We start from the raw sequence: 20,992 nt of genomic DNA, 5'->3' as shown, positions 1-20,992 counted from the left end.
TGGGTTTTTACCTTGCTCCTTCATCTGCTGTGTGTTTCTCTGTCTTCTCATTTTGCTTAACTTACTGTGTTTGGGGTCTCCTTTTCGCAGGCTGCAGGTTTGTAGTTCCTGTTGTTTTTGGTGTCTGCCCCCCGTGGCTAAGGTTGGTTCAGTGGGTTGTGTAGGCTTCCTGGTGGAGGGTACTAGTGCCTGTGTTCTGGAGGATGAGGCTGGATCTTGTGTTTCTGGTGGGCAGAACCATATCCGGTGGTGTGTTTTGGGGTGTCTGTGACTTTATTATGATTTTTAGGCAGCCTCTCTGCTAATGGGTGGGGTTGTGTTCCTGTCTCACTAGTTGTTTGGCATGGGGTGTCCAGCACTGTAGCTTGCTGATCATTGAGTGGATCTGGGTCTTAGCACTGAGATGGAGATCTCTGGGAGAGCTTTCACTGTTTGATATTACGTGGAGCCAGGAGGTCTCTGGTGGACCAATATCCTGAACTCAGCTCTCCCATCTCAGAGGCACAGGCCTGATACCTGGCCAGAGCACCAAGACCCTATCAGCCACATGGCTCAGAAGAAAAGGGAGAAAAAAAGAAATAAATAAATAAAATAAAATAAAGTTATTAAAATAAAAAATAATTATTAAAAATTGGAAAGTAATTAGAAAAAGAAAGGAAGAAGAGAGCAGCCAAACCAAAAAACATATCCACCAATGATAACAAGCACTAAAAGCTATGCTAAGAAAAAAAAAAAAAAAACAGAACTCTAGGGCAAATGGTAAAGGCAAGGCTATACGGACAAAATCACACACAGAAGCATGCACATACACACTCACAAAAAGAGAAAAAGGAAAAAAATATATATATCGTTGCTCCCAAAGTCCACCACCTCAATTTTGGGTAATTCATTGTCTGTTCAGGTATTCCACAGATGCAGGGTACGTCAAGTTGATTGTGGAGATTTAATCCGCTGCTCCTGAGGCACAGCTCCCTGGGTTCAGCTTTGGATTTGGACCCGTCTCTGCGTGTAGGTCACCTGAGGGCGTCTGTTCTTCACCCAGACAGGACGGGGTTAAAGTAGCAGCTGATTAGGGGGCTCTGGCTCACTCAGGCTGGGGTGAGGGAGGGGTACGGAGGAGGCGGGGCGAGCCTGTGGTGGCAGAGGCCGGCGTGATATTGCAGCAGCCTGATGCGCGCTGTGCGTTCTCCCGGGGAAGTTGTCCCTGGATCACGGGACCCTGGCAGTGGCGGGCTGCACAGGCTTCCTGGAGGGGAGGTGTGGATGGTGACCTGTGCTTGCACACAGGCTTCTTCGTGGCTGCAGCAGCAGCCTTAGCGTTTCATGACCGTCTCTGTTAACGCTGATAGCTGTGGCTCGCGCCCGTCTTTGGAGCTCGTTTAGGCAGTGCTCTGAATCCCCTCTCCTCACGCACCCTGAAGAAATGGTCTCTTGACTCTTAGGCAGTTCCAGACTTTTTCCCAGACTCCCTCCTGGCTACCTGTGGCACACTAGCCCCCTTCAGGCTGTGATCATGCCGCCAACCCCAGTCCTCTCCCTGGGGTCTGACCACCGAAGCCGGAGCCTCAGCTCCCAGCCCGACCCGCCCTGGCGGGTGAACAGACAAGCCTCTCAGGCTGGTGAGTGCTGGTCGGCACCGATCCTCTGTGCAGGAATCTCTCCGCTTTGCCCTCCGCACCCCTGTGGCTGCGCTCTCCTCCGTGGCTCCGCGGCTTCCTTCCCGCCATACCCCGTCTTAGCCAGTGAAGGGGCTCCTAGTGTGTGGAAACTTTTCCTCCTTCACAGCTCCCTCCCAGAGGGGCAGGTCCCATCCCTATTCTTTTGTCTCGTTTTTTTTTTTCCTTTGCCCTCTCCAGGTACATGGGGACTTTCTTGCCTTTTGGGAAGTCTGAGGTCTTCTTCCAGGGTTCAGTAGGTGTTCTCTAAGAGTTGTTCCACATGTAGATGTATTTCTGATGTATTTGTGGGGAGGAAGGCGATCTCCACATCTCACTCTTCCTCCATCTTGATGGTCCCCCCTGCAATTTGTTGTTCCCTGAATCTACATTCTTCTTCTCTCTGGGACCAGAATTCCACTCAGCAGCTGTTTGAGTATGGGCCTGTTGGCAACAAAAATCTCTCCATTTTGGTTTGGTATATTTTTATCTTATTTTCATTATTTTTTTTCTTATTTTCATTATTGAAGGAACTTTTCACTGATGGTCGAATCCTCGGTTAGAGGTTATTTTCTCCTGCATTTCACCCATCCCATTGTCTTCTAACTCCCATCATTCAGGTTAAAAAGTCAGCTGTTCCTCCTCTCATAGCTTCTGTGAAAGTAAAGTGTGTCTTCCTCTGGTTTCTTTTAACGTTTTCTCTTTGTCTCTATTTTCTATGATGTTCCTGGGTGGTTTTGTTTATTTGTTTGTTTGTTTTTGTTTTGTTTTTATCCCACTCCTAGATTCTGTAGCTTGGTTGGTTTTTTTTTAGTTCTGGAAAATTCTTGGCCATTATCTCAAACATTTCTTCTAACCTGTTCTCTCTCTTCCCCTCTCATGGGAGTGCAGTTGTACCTATGTTAGACCTTTTCATCGTGTTCCAAATATGTTAACTTTAGAAATGAGTACTGCAGGGCCTCAAGCTGGAAAAGAGCTTACATCCATAAAGGACAGTGAAGAGGAAGATGCAGCCCACTTGATATCTGAGTTTTCTCTTCCTGACATTTTTTCTTTTCTGTATGGTTTGAGTGGGTAATTGGGGAGCGTAGGTTAGGATGTTGGGAGTGTATGAGACTTTGCAGGACCTGTAGTGCTTATTTCCTGGGGAAATAAAGCATGAGCCGCTGAGCTGGTTGGGCCGGGAGCCTGGTGGTTAGGAAGAGCGCTGGTTTGGGAGCAGGCATGTACATTCAGATCCTGAATCCCTACTTTACCATGACCTTGAGCAACTTGCTTCACTTCTTTGTGTTCTGTGATTTGTAAAATGGGGATAAAGTACATATTTCGTAAAATGGAGACGATTAAATAAAAGAGCAGCGTAAAGCACTTAGAAGAGAACTTTGCCTGTAGCAACATTCAGTAAGGTTAGTTGTTGTTCTTGTCTCATCATTATTACATTGTTATTGCCCTGCTTACTTCCTGCCCACCCAGCATCCCGAGACAGTCAGCGGTAACTGTCTATGGAGTGTTGGTGGTGGCAGGCCCCAGAGACTGTGCTCTGTTGGGTGTTTGCTCTCGAGTTCCCCAGGCTGTTGGCAGGGATTGCTCATTGTTCTGTATGACTGTTGCCCATCACGGCCGTGGGTTTGCCACATTTGGGGCTTTGGGGGCCCCCGAGGCCCCCCCAGGGGGTGACTCTGCCCTTCCTTTCCCCTTCAGTATGGAATGCTCCTTTACCAGAACTACAGAATCCCTCAGCAGAGGAAGGCCGTGCTGTCTCCCTTCTCAACTCCAGTGGTAAGTAAAGCTGCCGGCCCCAAAACCAAGTTCCTTCTCAGCTGCTGCGTCAGTGTGTGCTGTGGCCATCTCGTTTCAGACGAGACTGACCAGGGAAGCTGCAGAACGAGCTTGTGCGTTTCAGAGAAGCCAGAGTATCTCACCACCTTGTGTCTCCCAGAAGGTGGACTTGGTCGTCCCAACAGTGTGACAGAGGAATCTGCCGGGAGCAGATTCCTCTGCCACCCTCACCCCGTCCCCACACCTCCCCGCAGGGTTGCCTCAGTAGCTGGCTCCATTTAAGGGCTCTCTATTCACGTGCTCAGAAATGTCGACAGCAACTCTCAGCTCCACTGAGGAGCTGCCTTCCCACCTTCGCTTCTGTCCATTTCAGCTGTGGGACCCGCGGTGCTGTTGACCGTGACACTTAAGTCTTTCTCTGTGAGAACTGAGATTGTAGTGAGTCATCTTGTGCTCTCAGGATGGACTTTACTTCCCAGAGGTGCAGACACGCTTCATCCTCTCAAACTACGATCTTAACGATCCCTCGATGTCCGTTCCTAGATGTCAAACTATCCCACAGAAAGAGTCCCTGTGTTTCCCTGAACTAACTTACCCGAGGAAGGACTCGGCTGATGGTGAGGGCTGGCTTGCGCTTGACGTTTCCATTTCTTTGATGAGTTTTAGTTCACGTTCGGAACCCTGTGAAAGATCACACAGTCCAAATCCTGTGGTCACCAGCAGCCTCACCAAGTGGCCTGCGAATACCTTGAGAGGATTGGAACGTTTCTTTCTCTTGTTGAGAAAAACCCAAGCCATTGTTAGTCCAGGGGTACTTCAGGCACTGAATGTTCCATCTGATCCTTAGAGAGTTGGGATATGGAGGGACTTGCCTGTCCTCTCCTGCCCCTCCCCAGGCACGGCTCTTCTGTGCCAAGGTTCCCACCTGCTGCCCTGGCTGTTTCCATGCATCTTAAGAACTCACGGCCTCTCGTTTCCAGCGCAGTGTCTCTGAGAACTCCCTTGTGGCCATGGATTTTTCTGGGCAAACGGGAAGAGTGATCGAGAACCCGGCTGAGGCTCAGAGTGCGGCCCTGGAAGAAGGCCACGCCTGGAGGGTAAGGCCATGGCCCTGTCCCGCCAGGACGGGCTCCCTCACGGTGGCCACTCCACCCCTGGTCTGCCCCCAGAGGAATGGCTCTGTGCTGGCGTCAGGGGGTGAGAGGCTGGGAGGGTAGGTGGCTGTGAGTTCTCAGCTGCAGGAAGCCTTGGCCCTTCTGGGCTCTTGCATGTGCTCAACACTCTGCCACCCCACCACCCTCGTCCCTGGGCTCCCATGGGGGGAGGGGCAAGGAGCAGAGCCCTGGGTTCCCTTGGCTTACAGCCCCATTCCTGCTGATGAGTCTTCCGGGCAGAGCGTGAGGCCAGGTATTCCCACTGTGGCTCGACCTCTAACTAGCTTCACAGCCTTGAACATTCTTTTTACTCTGAGGCCCAAGTTCCTAATCTCCAGATGGACGAATATCTCCCAACTTCCAGGCTTTTCTGAGCTTTAAAGACAGTGTACAAAACACAAGCCCACAGCTCTGGCTCCGAAAGCGTCCCCCTTCTTCAGCCTCAGAGTGCGCAGAAAAGGAGAATACACCCAAGGCCACGAGCAGTGTTCAGACCTGCCTGAGTTCCCTGGAAAATCCCGTGCTTTTCTCCTAAGATGTATTGGGAATTTCACTCCGTGTCTTCTGTGTGACAAACACGTCTCTGCTTCCATACTGGAATCCTTAGGAACACACCAGATGGGGACGCTTCTGGTTTTGTTTTTAGCAACTGCCACCCGTAAGCTGTCTGTCCTTGTGGTCACATGGGACTGAGGTGTCTGTCATTCCATGGTCGAGGGCCCTGTCGCCTGGCCAGCTTCCCGCCCCCACTGTGTCCCAGGTGGCGTGGTGTTTGTGTCACTCTGCTGTCCTAGCGCTAACGCGGGGATTTCTTTCACAGAAGCGAAGCACGCGGATGAATATCCTCGGGAGCCAAAGCCCCCTCCACCCTTCCACCCTAAGTACAGGTAAACACGGCATCTTGGCCTGATATTTTTGTACATAAATAAAATAAAAGAGCTCCCAGCCCGCCCCGAGCTTCACAACGTTGTCCAGGCCCAGAGCGCAGCACGAAAGCCGTGGCCGCGGACATCCGGACCCCGTGTGGACCTGAGTGAGCTCACAGGGCAGCCGCTGTGCGCGGGCCCCAGGCTGCCCACCTTCTCTGTTTCCCGCAGTGATTCACAGGACGCAGCACTGGTTTCACGGCAGGATCTCCAGGGAGGAGTCGCACCGGATCATTAAGCAGCAGGGGCTCGTGGACGGGTAAGGGACACGACGCACAGGGTGGGCGTCTGCTGAGGGTCGGCCGGACTCAGGGCCTCGGAGCATCCTGCCATGGGGTGCGGGGCTGGGCAGCGGCTGCAGCCTCGTTCTGGAGAGGAGCGGGGCGCTCAGGGGAACGAGGGTGCTGCAGGGTTTGCACGGCTCCGAAGTGGAGGAGAGGGATTGCAGTCCATTTCTGTCCAGACGCTAACATCGTTCCCTACCTCCTTGGTGAAATTCGAGCAGATGAAGAACGCATGTTGCTTACTTTTGATTAATAAGGCAGTGGGCCAATGGAAAATCATATCTTCTTGCCTACACCCTTTGCGTTATGCCTTATGTCATTGGCCTTTGCCCCAGCCACCCCAGATCTTAGTGACGCAAAGCAGCAAAGCTGTATCGTTTCTCACAATTAGGGCTGGTTGGGTGGCTTTTCCCACCGGGGCCAGCAGAGCTCACGTGCCTGGTGGCCAGTGCTGGCCGTGGCTGTGTGCCGAGGTGCCTGGGCACAGGTCTCTGGCAGGCTAGCCTGGGTGCATCGTGGCCATCACGGGGATGCCAAGGGTAAGAGGTCAACCCCGGTGCACAAGCACTTCTCAAGCTGATGCTTCTCAAGCTGGTGGTCAAGGCAAACCCGGCGGCCAGGCTCAGCATCACAGTGAATGAGAGGAACCTGCCCCGGGTGTGGCTGCAGACATGTGAGTGACCGTGACCGGGGGCATGGTCCCTGCGGAGCTCAGCCCGAGTCCTGCCTCCACCCCCCACCCCCCCAAAAAGAGACCCAGACGAGTTAGTTGGATGCCCTGGTCCATCCTTGTCATAGCTGCCTCTCACTGGGTCTACTCAAAAGACAGGTTCTCGGAAGCTGCTCAACTCACAACAGTCCTTTTGTTCTTTAAATTCTTCATCTTTAAAACGCTTTATTATGGAACTCTAAAAATTCCCATGAGAGAGGAGAGGGTAAGGAACCCCGTCTACCTCTTGCTCAGCTTCAGAATTTGCTCACCTGAGCTGGTCTCTTCCCCTTCTTACATTTTTATTATTTTTTTCTCCTCTTCTCCGCTTTGCCTTCCTCTTCTTCCTTCTAACTTTTTCCACTTTTCTTCCTCTACTTTTTCCTTCTTCTTCTGGGATATTTTAAAGGAAATCCCCGACGTTCGGAATTTTTACCAGTAACTGTATTTCAGTGAGTGTCTGAAAAATAAGGACCCTTTTCTGAGACAACGGCCCTATCGTCGTTGCATCTAAAATAAACAAGAGTTTCTTAGTGTCCTCAGAAGTCCCATCATGTTCACACACACGAAAGTCCTTTAAATGTAGTTGGTCTAAACCAGGATCCACCCGTGGCGTCTGGTTGAAGTGTCTGTGTCTCCCTAAATATAATAGTAGTCTCCCCACCACTCCATTTTCTTTCCTTTTTTTTTTTTTTCATATCTTTCCTTTGTTGAAGAAGTAGGGCATTTGCTAATTGTGTACTTGTGGTCTCTTTGACTGTGTGCCTCTGTCTCCCTCGTTTCCTGTAAAGTGTGGGCAGAGGCTTGGTTAGACTCAGAGCCTTCTTCCGGGACAGAGCTTCGGGGCTGCATGTCTGTACTGCTCGCCCCAAGTTGTCCTGCTTCCTGATCCCGGGCTGGGCGGGGGTCTGGCGTTGTGAGCCCGGGCCCCCAGTCCAGCTCCCAGCCCCCTACACCGAATGGTCTGAGCAACTGAACCCGCCCAGGTTTATTGTTTCATTAGAGGTCACAGAGTCATTGTTTTCTAATTCTATTATTCCTTCATCATTCCTTAGCTAAAAGCCTTTTCCTTATCACATATTTGTTTTTCTGGGAAAGGTAGCTAAGTGCTTGATTTTTCTCTTTCCTTTGTCAGTTTTCAGGATCACAATTTGGTATTCTGCCATCTTCCAGTGCTTACAAATGAGATGTTCTGTTTTGTTTTTTAACTCTCATGATGAACTTAGATACTATGTGTTTGATTTGTTTCAATCCAAGCTTAATGTTCTTGATGTTCCCTATGCCCTCTTTTTGTCCCATGGGGCAGGCCTCTTTCAAGTTAGTTCCTGAGTTCTTTTGACCCAACACTAATAAGGTTTGCTTTCTGGTGTGACACATTCTCTTAGGGGCCCTAATTCTTTGTAGTGGGAAATGGTGTCTGGAAACCAAATCGGTAGGTCTTTTCCGTGGGCAGAACTAGGACATAGGCTTTTTACACTGAAAAATAGATTACAGGTTCACATTGATATTGCCAATTCAAATGGAAAATTACAGGATGTGTACGCCTTTGATTTTATTGTCTCTCTCTTCTCTTCCTCTGAAAAATCTTACTAATGACAGTTGCTTACTTATTTGTTTTACCTCACTCTGTACTTGTCTGCTGTATCCCATATCACATCATGAAAATATTGATAATATTACTTCAGTACTACTGAATTCACACTTCTTTGCAGCCCTTTTACTCCTTAAGGAATATTCCAGGCAAGTCATGTTAAAGTACCAACCTTAAGGTAATTCTTCTCCATGGTTCTACCACCAAACTGCCATGTCTTCAGGTTCATTCCTCTGTTTGTTTCTGATTTTTGTTAAGTGGTTCTGATTTATTTCCTCTTCAGTTTAATGCTGCTTTTAAAACTATGTAAAACATTGCCTTGGTTCCAAAGTCAAAAGTTATAAAATAAGGTATTTTGCCTGGTGACTCTACTCTGCTCCCAACTCCACAATTGGTAAACATTTTCATCAGTGTTTGTTTGTTTATCCTTCTGTTGTTTCCTTTTAAAAATATAAGCAAAACACATTTGTTTTCGTAGTCTGCCTCACCTTAACAGAGGCGTGTACTGGCCACGGAGGTCCGACCCTGAGCTCAGCTGCGGCCCGAGGATGCTGGGGTGGGATGGCCAGGAGGGTTGCCCCCTTCCTTGTCCCCTGCTGGGTTCTCTTTCACACGATAGAGCTTCCTTGTTTCCAGGCTTCTATTATGACACACTGCCTCATCTTCATGTTTTTGCTAGTGTCTCGTAGAAGTGGGAGTGTTGAACGGAGGGGTAATATTGTAAACTACGGCCTGATTCCCCTCCCCAGGGATGTCTGAGAGTCGCCTGCCTTTCCCTCATCTAGGAGGCTGGGTCTCTAGCATATGATTAAGGGCCAGTTTCACTTCCAATCCTTTTTGTGTTGCTGCACTGTCAGTACGTATTTGCCCAGTTTTCTACATCCATTCTTCTTGTATATACTTCTTTTTTAAATTAATTTTATTTATTTTAAATTTTGGCTGCTTTGGGTCTTCGTTGCTGCACACAGGCTTTCTCTAGTTGCAGCGAGCGGGGGCTACTCTTCATTGCAGTGTGCGGGCTTCAGTAGTTGTGGCTCGCAGGCTCTAGCGCGCAGGCTCAGTAGTTGTGGTGCATGGGCTTAGTTAGTTGCTCCGCGGCATGTGGGATCTTCCCGGACCAGGGCTCGAACCCGTGTCCCCTGCATTGGCAGACGGATTCTTAACCACTGGTGCCACCAGGGAAGCCCCTACATCCATTTTTTACAAACAATTTTTTCCAAGGTTGTCATTTGTCTTTTTGACTTAGCTGATGGGGGTTTGGGTTTGGGTTTGGTTTTGTTTGGGTTTTGGTTATACAATTTTTCTAAATATGGTCAAGTTTATCTTTTCTGTCCTTTAGCCTGTATCTTTCTGGATTTTTGACTCATAGTCATACAAGTTTTTCCTGCTTCTCAATCACAAAGGAGTTTGTTCATGTTATCCTCTAGAACTTGTATTGTTTCTCTCCTCCCTTCCTTCCTTCCTTTTTTTTCATGATTATTTCTTCTTTTTTTGTGTGTTCATTTTTGTTTGTGTGTTTAGATCCCAGGTACATTTCAGAATTTATTTATCCCGGTACACTGTTTAAAGATGGATCTGACTTTTTTCCCATGTGGCTGTACAGTTGTTCCAAACGACTTATTTGAAATATCACTTGATCATAGAACAGTCCCTTTTAGAGCCTTAGAGATGACCCCTCCTGACTACAAACAAGATGCTTCTCCTCTGAACTTTCTGCCTGAGAGAGAAAAGCCTGCCCTCCGAAATTCCTCTCTTAGTGATGTTCTTTGCCTGTAGGTTTGTGTGTGTCCCCAGGGCTTCAAGGACAAGATGCTTACCCATTACAGCCCTAAACCCCATCCAAAGTGAGCCCCCAAATGTTCTCGTGGTGTCCCATTTACCGTATCATCTGTGAGACTCGTTCCAAGGAAGCCAAGTGGGTTTGCTCACCAGGTGACGTAAGTCATAAGCCAATAATTCAAGAGGCAAGTGTGAGGAGCTTTAACTCAAGAGGCAAGAGGAAAGGTGCTTTAATCAGAAAAGCCGGCAATCTGGGGAGAAGGTGGACTCATGTCCTGAGACCAACTCTGAAGATTCTGCTCAGCCATGACAGTGTTGAAAGGGAAAAACGGTGGCAGGTGGAGGGGAAGAATCCCAGTGAATCACCGAGGCAGGAGGTTGGGTTCTGAATCATTGTCCATTGCGTGCAGACTGGCTGATTCTTCAGATGTCATCTTGCCCAAGGGATCTGCCTGCAGGATTGCCAAGGGGGCTGTTGAGGGTAGAGAGCCAGTCATTTTTTAACTGCCTAATTCTTCATTCTTACTTCTTTTTATCCAGGAAAAGAATCAGCAGGTTAGACGAGGCACGGTGTGCGTTCAGGAGAGCATAGGTCAGGAGTTAGTTTCAATTGCCTAGTGATTCATTCCTATAATGAGGTTCTTTTAACGTTAGAGGGGGACAGAAATGGGCCAACAGGAAAGGGACAAAAGAGCCTCTTTTGACAATGCCAGAGAAGTGAAGGTTCCACAGGACGCGTCACTTGGTGCCGTGGCCACAGCATCCCTCCTGGGGCCCAGGGCGGTGCGTCATTGCAGTGATGCCACGTCGTCCGTTCATCCCCTTGTTCAGGGTGGAAATGTGCTGGGAAAACAAGGTAAATTAAATAATCAATTCCTAGGCATTACCCCTCCCTGCAGAGACAATGGAGGGAAGCCAATGTAGAGAGTCAGACAGCAAGCAGAAGACAGCGCTGGAAGGCAGGCCAGATGTACAGCCGTTACAAAAGGCCGCTTCCTAGGCCTTTAGCCCCAAATCACTGATGGAGTGGGGGTGAGGGGGGCTGGAAGGAGACAGCGGAGCCTGCAGTCAACCCGGGAGGCGGCTCTGAAGTCCGCTGGCTCCAGGCGGCCCCCCGCAGGTGACCTGTGCGCGCGTGCAAGCACGGGTCTGTGCACACGTGTACATGTGTGCGTGTTGCGCTCACACCCCCGGGCCTGCAGGGCCTGCCGCGGGGCTGGCACTCGCTGGCTGCTCCCTTCCTTCCCTTCTTGCCACCGACAGCCCGTCCCAGAGCCTGGGACGGAAGGAGCTTTTCAAGGGGCCAGTCCTGCGCTGTGGGCCCCCCTGCGGACCTCCCCCCGGGGCTCCTGTCGGGACCTGCAGCGTTTAAGGTTCTGTGCCCCCCGTCCCGCCCCTGCCTCGTTCACACTCAGGGTCAAGCCCCACCGCCCCCTTGCTGTCCCCAGTCCCCATCCCTGTGCCTGTCTGTCGTGAGCTGGTCCCTCTGTCCGCGCCCCAGGCCCCTCCGCTGGGCGGAAGGCAACATCTTTGTCAAGACTTGAGTTCTTTGCGGCTCTCCCTCCCGGGGGCAGAGCAGGGTGCCGTCCCAGGGCTAAAGCAGTCCGCCTCAGAAAAGTGTAGGATGCTCACCGGCCACGGAGGAACCACCTGCGCACTTGCTCCTGCTGTGCCGGGGCTCCTGCCTGGTTTCTGCTGGCTGTGTGACCTTGCAGGGTTTGCCTGACTTCTCTGGGCCCCGCTTCCCTGACTGTAAGATGGGGACGGGGACAGGGCTGCTGTGAGTCCTGAGCGAGGCAGTGTGTGCAGTGCCAGGGCCGCACGCCTGAGCTGTGCTATCACTCTGATCTCCCTCAGCCCCTTTGTGCTTTCCTGAAAGGGCGCGTGAGCCTTGACTTCAGTCCTAGCAGAGGCGAGGCCTCCCCTGGTCCTCAGCGCTTGCGTTCCATGCTCCCTTCCGATGCCCTACGCAGAGGCGTCCGTGGCATGTTAGCTCCCAGCCTGGTCTCTGCAGTAACCACCCCCCGGCCCGCCCCGAAATCCCTGCGCCTGTGGTTTGCTGGTGGCGATCACCAATGCCTCCAGTGTCCACACTGACTACACAACAGCCCTGAGCGTGTAGACGGTCCTGCAGGAGAGGCTGGCAAGGCAGCGGCCCGTGATCTGAAGCTCCCGAATCTCGCTGACTCCTAGGCCCTACCCCCTTTCCTCCGTGTAGACGACCGTTAGGCACGACCTGTAAACCCGAGCCGGCGGGGCAGCCTCAGGATCTCCCGGGTCACACCCCAAACTGGGAGGCAGGCCGGCAGCGTCCTCCTTGGGGCTCAGAAGGAAGCATCAGGGGATTCACTGGGGACTCAGGTGAGGAAGCACAGCCCCAGCTTCTCCTCCGGGAAGACTGAGCGCTGCCAACCCCCAGGTTTCTGCTAGTGAAACACTCAGAGAAAAGAGCACAGACTGGGAGACGCAGACGCGCAGCCCTGCCCGGGGGAGGAGCTGGCCCTCTCGTCTTCCTGCCCTCGGGCTCCGCCGGCACCGAGCGTATCACACATGGGTCCGGCTCCAGCTCCGAGGCCCCGTCTCTCCCGCCCGCCCGGCCCCACAGTGCCATTCCATCCCAGTTCACATCTCCAAGGTGCATCCTGCAGAACACGTGTCCTGCAAAATGCTATCAAAGAGGGGCTGGTATGTAATAAAAGATGCTGTAAAGAGTCAGGTAAGATAGGAAAACTCATGCTGGGGCCCTAAGGGAGTCGGGATGAGTATCTACATTCCAAAGGCTCCAAGACGTCCTGTAGTAAAATAAACCGTTTTTCCCTTTTATAACATGGGATTTCCCAGGGTTATGTAACTGCCTTCCCTCTGACATTACAATCTAGAAACTGATGGTTTAGCTGATTACCGCAATTTGGTGTCTAATACCTTTAAAGTATGTTTCCTCTCAGGCCATTTCTACTTTGTCACTGGGATTAGGGCCTCTTCCTTTCTAAAGAATAACTTGGTCTTCCCGTCTGATTCCAGATTTGTTCTGGAATCACTGTAAAAGCAGTGACTTATGCTTCTTGGTGCTATTCTAATTTTTAAAGTATTTTTTTAGTTAATGTATAATTGATTTACAATATTGTGTTGGGTTCAGGTGTACAGCATAGTGATTCAGTATTTTTGCAGATTATACTCCATTGTAGGCTATTACAAGATAATGGGTATAATTCCCTGTGTTACACAGTGTCATTCCTGTCACTTATCTATTTTATACATAGTAGTTTGTATCTGCTAATCCCATACCCCTAATTTGTCCCTCCTCCTCTCCTCTCCCCTTTTGGTAACCACGAGTTTGTTCTCTGTATCTGTGAGTCTGTTTCTGCTTTGCATATATATTCACTTGTATTATTTTTTAGATTCCACATACAAGTGATATCATACAGCACTTGTCTTTCTCTGTCTGATGTATTTCACTGAGCATAATACTCTGTAGGTCCATCCATGTTTCTGCAAATGGCAGAATTTCATCCTTTATTATGGCTGAGTAACACTGCATTGTATATATGTGTATATTACCACATCTTATTAATCCAGTCATCTGTTGATGGGCACTTGGGCTGCTTCCATATCTTGGCTGTCGTAAATACTGCTGCAGTGAACATTGGGGTGCATGTATCTTTTCAAATTAGTGTTTTCATTTTTTCCATTTATATGTGTCCAGGAGTAGAATTGCTAGAGCATATGGTAGTTCTGTTTTTAGTATTTAAGGAACCTCCATCCTGTTCTGCACAGTGGCTGCACCAATTTACATTCCCACCAACAGTGCAGGAGGGTTCCCTTCTCTCCACATCCTGGCCATCGCTTGTTATTTGTAGACTTTTCGATGTAATTTCAAACTGTAGAAAATTTGCAAGAATCATATAATGGATTCTCCTGTATACGTGTTACCCAGGCACCTGAGTCGTGAACATTGTAGCACCTTTGCTTTGTCATGTTCTCTCTCTCATTTTTTTATCAGAACCATTTAGGAGTGAGTTGTAATTATTTCAATATAAAATTTCTAAAAGCAAGGACTTCTCTTAGGAAGCCACAGTATCATTATAAAACTTAGGAAATTAACGCGAACGTGGTTCGGTCACCTGACATGCCACTTAGATTTTACCAGGGGTCCTTGCTGCATCCTTCATCACCAAGGAAAAGAACTTCTTGGCCTCAGCACTGCCCTGGACCAGCACGTGCCTTGTCTTCCTTTGTGTCTTGACACTTGGAGGAGCCCGTGAGGGCAGAACGTGCCGGGTTTGGCCGTCTGCAAACTCCCTGGAGGTGATGCTGGGTCACCTTTAGTGCATCCCGTCAGGAGGTGCTGGGGTGGATTGTCTCATTCCTGGTGGTGGTAACTCGAATACCTGAAGGTGGTATCCACCGGGTTTCTCTATTGGAAGGTTACTGTGTGTCCCTCTGTCATAAATGTTAGGGGGTAGATGCTGAGACTATGAAAATATTCTGTTTCTCATCAAACTTTGATGCTGGTTTCAGCATCCACTAAAGATCTTCTTAATCAAATGGCCAAATAGTGGTTTTCTAATTCATCATCCTTCTCTATTTATTTAGCTGGCTTTCTGCTCTTAGGAAGAGCTTTTTTTCCTCGCCTATGATTTATTTATCACACCAGTGTGGAGTCATGGATTCTTGTTTTAGTCTCTGGGTTATAATCTATCCCTTCTGTTATGTACTTGGGTGCCCAGCTTGGGCCACACTGCCTCTTGGGCCAGCTTTCTTACTTTCTGGCACAAAGTATACCAGCGTCACCTTGTACCTTCCCTGCCTCAGCCCTAGAGGTGCCATGTCCCCAAGGAGCCCTGGTTCCTTTCAGTGGAGAGTGACAGCCAGAAAGCAGTCTGGGTGTGGAGGGTGGTCTTGCTCTACAGCTCACTCAGCTCCCAAAACCTCCTGAAGCATCATATATGTATATATATATTCATATATATATTCAGTCTGGACTTTCTAAATTAACAATCAATTGACTCTTTCCATTCCCAGGCTTTTTCTCCTCCGTGACAGCCAGAGTAATCCAAAGGCATTTGTCCTCACGTTGTGTCATCATCAGAAAATTAAAAATTTCCAGATCTTACCTGTAAGTATTGATGTTTTTCACACTAATTCTTATTCTTCTGTGTGCCGGTTTTGTTCTCAATGCAATTTTCAAGGTCTCAACTAAGCAGACTATGAAACAGTAAACATCAGACAGTTTCAAGCTCACCGGTGAGATCCTTTCAGGAGTTTCTTGAGAGGTTGGTTCTTTGAACTTGGGAACAGTGTTTCCCTAGAAGAACACTGAAAATAGTGGCATTGTACTGTGGCCCCGACACGCCTGTGTAGCTCATAGGTGCCCCTGAGACAGCACCTGATGGGAAGAGCAAGGTCAGATGATGGGCAGACACAGAGCAGAGCCGTTAGCCCAGGACGTGGTGCAGGAAGGAGCACGTGTGGTTGTGCAGACGGGCGCTGTTGGCCACTTAATCTCAGGATTTGTCTGATTTGTGCGGGTGTGGACCAGGGGGACTCAGGAAGCCTGTAGAAAACTGACCCGTGGACCCCAAAGAGAAGGGTTAATCCTTCCACTGGGTCCTTGGATCAGAAAACAGATTCTCCCTTTGAACAATTTCAAAAGCCTCATTATTGATTATGATGTATTAGTCAACACCACTCTCTTTAAGGATGATGGTTAGATTTGCCGAATGTAACTGACCTCTTCCATGTGCCCAAGTTCAGATTCTAGTTCACGACTTGGGTGTTGTGTGGGAGACAGCTGTCAGCACCTCCGAGAATGCGTAGTCCCAGTGGGGCTGAGATACACAAAATGAATACCAAATGTGTTATGTACATTGTACTCATAGATGTTGTTGTATAGAAGTGGTCAATTCTGCAGGTAATAACAACTCTCGTGAAATGTTTCCTCTGGAACCCAGACCTGGGAAATATGCTGCTGAAAGAGGGTGGCCAGATATAACTCTGTCCTTTACAAAGTGAAGCCCTGAGAAGGCTTGAAGTAACCAAATGCATCCGTTTCACATAGTGGGACCTGGCGTTTTTCAAGGGTGCTTGAGCCCAGGACTTTATACCGACTGTCTGGAGAGTCATGCAGGCGCAGGAGGCATGAACGGGAGGGGGAAGGGCAGGTAGGGTTGTCTTTTGGGACCTGGGGGGAAGCAGCCTGCCTGGCACTGTCGGTTGAAGTCGCTTCCTGCTGTGCCCGATGCCCTCACTGTATAAACGAGGAAAATGAGGCCCTCACAGTTCTCAGTGTCCTGTCCTGGACCACCAGGGAGGGACAGACTGTGGGTCACAGCCCAGGCTTCACAGATTCCACAAAACATGGTAATAAGCAAACCTGGAGACTGTTATTCACGGGAAAGTGCCTCATCCACAGTCCTTTTTGTTTTCCTGCTGCATTATATTATTAACCAGATGTTATTCTCTTAGCCTCAAATATGAAATAAAATGAAAAAGTACTGGCCAGCAGAATATGTAATACCATTGTCCCAAATAACCCCAAATCCTAGAATTATCAGACAGACAGGAACTTGAGAAGTGTAGCAACGAGATTGTAACCTCAGGGCTTAAACACAGGCTGTGGATGTGCTTGGGGCTCCAACAGAGGTTGTGGATTAAGAAGTGGTTCTTATTTTATGCATCGACACAGGTTTAAGGCTACCTTCCTCTGTGTGAACAGTGCAGGGCAACTTTCCTGACCGCACTATATTGCAGTCATTGATCTCCAAATTCATTCAATTAAAATCGATGTGAAGAATATAGTCATTTCTGGGAGATATTGTAGATGTCCTCCATTTTAAGAAAAATAGCTACCAAATAGTCCATGACCTGGGCAAGGTTCTTCTCCTACATGATCTCATTAATCCCTTAGAGTGTTCCAACATTTGCTTCGTAATGGAGCAAAGTGAATGTCAGAGGGGTGAAGGAGGTTGCCTGGGGTCCTACTGTGAGAGCCCAGGGCTGTGTACTCTTACACGAGCATGCTGTATGCGTGGATACTCACAGGTTAACTGGTCACCCTCACCCTCCTCCGTGTGGTGTGCTGAGTGCATGGACACTCACAGGTTAACTGGTCAACCTCACCCTCCTCCATGGGGTGTGCTGAGTGCATGGACACTCGCAGGTTAACTGGTCAACCTCACTCTCCTCCGTGGGGTGTGCTGAGTGCACGGACACTCACAGGTTAACTGGTCAACCTCACTCTCCTCCGTGGGGTGTGCTGAGTGCATGGACACTCACAGGTTAGCTGGTCAACCTCACCGTCCTCCATGGGGTGTGCTGAATGCGTGGACACTCACAGGTTAACTGGTCAACCTCACCCTCCTCCATGGGGTGTGCTGAGCGCATGGACACTCACAGGTTAACTGGTCAACCTCACTCTCCTCCATGGGGTGTGCTGAGCGCATGGACACTCACAGGCTAACTGGTCAACCTCACCGTCCTCCATGGGGTGTGCTGAATGCGTGGACACTCACAGGTTAACTGGTCAACCTCACCCTCATGAGCAGGTGAGCCAGGAGGAGCTTGGGACTGTTGCCCACGACCAGCTCAGGAGCAGGGGACCTTCTCTGCCCAGCAGCTTAGGGACCTGGCAGCACCCAGCACAAACCCCTCCCCCCATGACCTCCTGCCCTGGCGTTTTCTAGCTCACCTCACCAGCTCCATGTGTGTCCCTTAGAGCCTCACTACGGGTGGACGGCACTAATCCTGACTTTGGGGCCTGTTCTGTCCCCGAGCTGTGGCCTCTGACTTGGCAGGTCTTCTTGTGTCTCTCTAGTGCGAGGATGACGGGCAGACCTTCTTCAGCCTTGACGACGGGAACACCAAATTCTCTGACCTGATCCAGCTTGTTGACTTTTACCAGCTGAACAAAGGGGTCCTGCCTTGCAGACTGAAGCACCACTGCATCCGCGTAGCCTTATGACCTCCGGTCTACCCTGGCTGCAGGCTGGAGGACGCTGACACTGGAGTGAAGAGGTCTGTGCGTCGTTCAGAACACACGTCTGTCTGCACCTTGGGGCTCGGAGCAAGATGGGTGCGTTAGGCGCTGACCGACCACGATCAACTGGTTTCTTGGACTTGATGATGATTTGCTGCTGCAGATCCAGCAGGGCCGCGCCCCTCTCGCTGGCCTCACCGGGGAGGTCGGAAGACAGCAGACTCGAGAATAAACTGGAATGATGGTCTTGGCTGGGCCATGGAGGAACACAAGCTGGAGAGAAGTGATTGGAAATGAACTCTCGCCCTGGAATAATCTTGACAATTAAAACTGATATGTTTACTTTTTTGTATTGATCCCTTTTTTGCACTCCTTGTTTTCAATATTGTATTCAGCTTATGGCAAGAGGGGCCGTGGCTTTTCAGTCTGTGCAAGATGCAAAGACAGTTGCGAAGGGGCAGCCCCCAGAGGCTGACTGTTTGCAGAGGGTGGTGCCCACCTTCTGCAGGTCACTCCCAGGCAACTGGCACCCCAGCCCTCCCCAGTTTCCTTGGAAGCTTTTTTGATATAAAAGGTGTTCCTGTGGTAGGCACGTGGCATGTCCTGTGGCCAGGCAGGCAGCGTGGTTTGCCAGCCCCTGCTCTGAGCACGTGCCCGCACTCATGCTGTCACCCGACTCCACGGGCTGTGCCTTCCACACTGCGGGTGGCTTGTTCCTTGGAAAACACCATGCAGGGCTGAGTGGCTGCCTGTAGTTGGCCGCAGGCCCGCCTGCCTGAGACACAGTGGGTACCCACCGCCCACCCATGGTGGACACCAGGCCGCCTGGCCCAGCTGCAGCCCTTCCAGCCTGTTCTAGGACCATCACTGCCTTACCCCCTCTGCAGTGGTGCCGGCCTGGCAGGGCCGCTCTCCCTCCTGCAGTGGATCAGAGGACCTAAGAGGAAGTGGCACCTGCTTGGTCTGCTTCCGTGTCCAGTGGGTTTCCATGGCGACAGAGATGGAGACATTGGAGAGGGCAGCCCCGCAGCCCAGCAGGGGAAGGTCTTGCTTGGTGGCCTCCATCCTGCCGACGGCCCCGAGCCAGCCCGTGCAAGGCGGTGGGTGGCTCGTCGGCTGGCCGAGGTCAGGAATCCCTCACAGCAGTATTGGCTGAGGACAGGTTACCAAGACAACTCTGCATCCCACTCCAGGAGCTGAGTCAGACGGTGGCTTGCATTGTCCCCCCCTCCACCCTGTCCCCTTAGCCGAGTCTTCCAATGTGAGGGTAGCCTTGTCTCTGCAGAGCAGGAAAGCCTCCCCTGACAGGCAGGCAGACTGCTTGGTGAAGGACGGTTTCTTATCCCCAGATCACGGTTGCCACGCTTCCCTGGCCCCTCTGGCCTGCTGGCCACTGGATCCCCCGGACCCCGCCCGCTGCAGCACTTCCCAAGGGACACACATGGCTTAGGACACAGTGACACATACCCGCTGTACCTCAGTCTGTGGTGTAGACACTGTGTGTTAGTTGACTAGCCATACTCTACTTGTTTTCCATGAAGCGTCTACTTAGACAAATGAAGCATTTTTAGTAAAACATGTTTTTAACCATGAATGCTCAATTGCGTTGTTTTTTTTTGGTTTTTCGCTTTTTTTTTTGGTTTTTCTGTAGCCTGTTAATCTTTCCAACCGTTGACAATTAGGTCATTCTCCAAGTCATACCTGGCAGCCTGCTTCCACTGGAGGGACTGATGCTCCAGTTACACCGTTAGACATTTTTCTCTTCACCGGTTGGAGGTAAAACCTTTAAAAAACAAAAATCAAGCACAAAAAAAAACCACCTCCAATTTCTTTTTTCTGTTTACATAGACCAGTCTCCAGCAGTGAGATGACTCACTCCCCCCTCCAATAGACAGCTAGTATCGGCAGTATTGCATATTTATAAATATACGTTTTATTTAAAAGCAGAACTAAAGCTTGACTCTGACGAACAGTTCTGTGTGTACTTCCTGGCCTCAGTGAACTGTCACGGAGAGTGACCCTCCCAGGGCCCCAGCCACCTCCCTTGTACCGGGCAGCTGGGGATCCACCTGCAAACAGGCAGCCCCTGCAAGAAGCAGGCGTCCAGCCGGGCCAGCCAGGGGCTGAAGGACATTCGACTTTTATTTTTGTATTTAAATGACATGAATGTAAACGGGACAGCTCAGGGTCGTTTTGGAGCCTGTTGACTTTTTATCTCTGCCTGTGATTTTCTGTTCTAAATGGAAACTCCGTGTAGCAACCTGGTCTGAATTGAGAAGGAAAACGCCAAATGCTCTGGGGATTCACGCTAAGTAGGAGAGCTCTGTGACCTTATGCGTTAGAGTTCCAGAATGTTCTTCCGTCTGCTAAACCTTGAAGAAGTATGTGCCTCCGTCTAGATGTTTTGTCTTCTCTTTTCTGCACTTAATACCTGAGGGTTTGACCCATTGGCACACCTTGGAGGGAGTGGGGCTGGCTCACCGGGGGCCGTGATGTCACAGTGCCACCTGCAGTGACCGTAGAATGGCCTGATGTGTAGGCGTTTTCGGGGATTGCGGAAGGGATTAACCGAAGAGACAAAACCTTTATTCCATGTGCTTTGTTCCTTTCTGTACATAGCTCTTCGGCTCATGAACCTAATTGTAAACGTTCAGGTATTTTTGTACAAATAAGGGACTGATGTTCTGTTTCTTGTCATTAGAAATAAACATTAATACAGTGTTCTTCATTTTCTATTGCCTGGAATGTCTGTTTCTCTACTTCAAAGCCCTTGGGCCAGTCAGCCAACGAAAATCTTGGGAAATGATTTAGGATATGTTAACAACGTGCTTCTTACCTGGCTGGAAACCAGTGACAGAGAACGGATGGGATGTGCAGGCTGGCGCGGCCCTGCTGGGCGGGCCCCTCCTCGCGAGGGCCCTCGGAATGTTCCGGGAGGAATCAGCTCCCCATTCAGGTGTAGCAAACACCTTAGGAAAGTCATAAAAGCTCACATCTGTTCCCTCCAATGGCATATGCGTCCCACCGCAGTGAGACAGTGACGGTTCAAGAACCTGGATTTTGCAGTCACACAAGAAATGGGCGGAAAGAGTAAGAGAATGGATGCCCTGCATCTCCGCTCCCGCAGGGCCTCACCTGGG

At 50.1% G+C, this 20,992-nt stretch overlaps 1 protein-coding gene across 1 annotated transcript in view; it reads left to right on the top strand.

Moving 5' to 3' along the window:
- The window catches only part of GRB10 (growth factor receptor bound protein 10), a 47,565-nt gene extending 26,980 nt beyond the window's left edge, over positions 1–20,585 (top strand). Inside the window, exons 8-13 of the mRNA XM_082473197.1 lie at positions 3,357–3,434; positions 4,415–4,531; positions 5,409–5,475; positions 5,686–5,773; positions 14,900–14,993; positions 17,691–20,585. Coding sequence (XP_082329323.1) covers positions 3,357–3,434; positions 4,415–4,531; positions 5,409–5,475; positions 5,686–5,773; positions 14,900–14,993; positions 17,691–17,837 — 591 coding nt within the window. The 3' untranslated portion in view covers positions 17,838–20,585. The remainder of the gene's footprint in view (positions 1–3,356; positions 3,435–4,414; positions 4,532–5,408; positions 5,476–5,685; positions 5,774–14,899; positions 14,994–17,690) is intronic.
- Positions 20,586–20,992: the final 407 nt, after the last annotated feature.

This window comes from Balaenoptera physalus, assembly GCF_965194825.1.
Source record: "Balaenoptera physalus genome assembly, chromosome: 8".
NCBI lineage: Eukaryota > Metazoa > Chordata > Mammalia > Artiodactyla > Balaenopteridae > Balaenoptera > Balaenoptera physalus.
The sequence above is the reverse complement of the archived record's forward strand: the minus strand, read 5'-3'. Positions and strand labels throughout refer to the sequence as shown.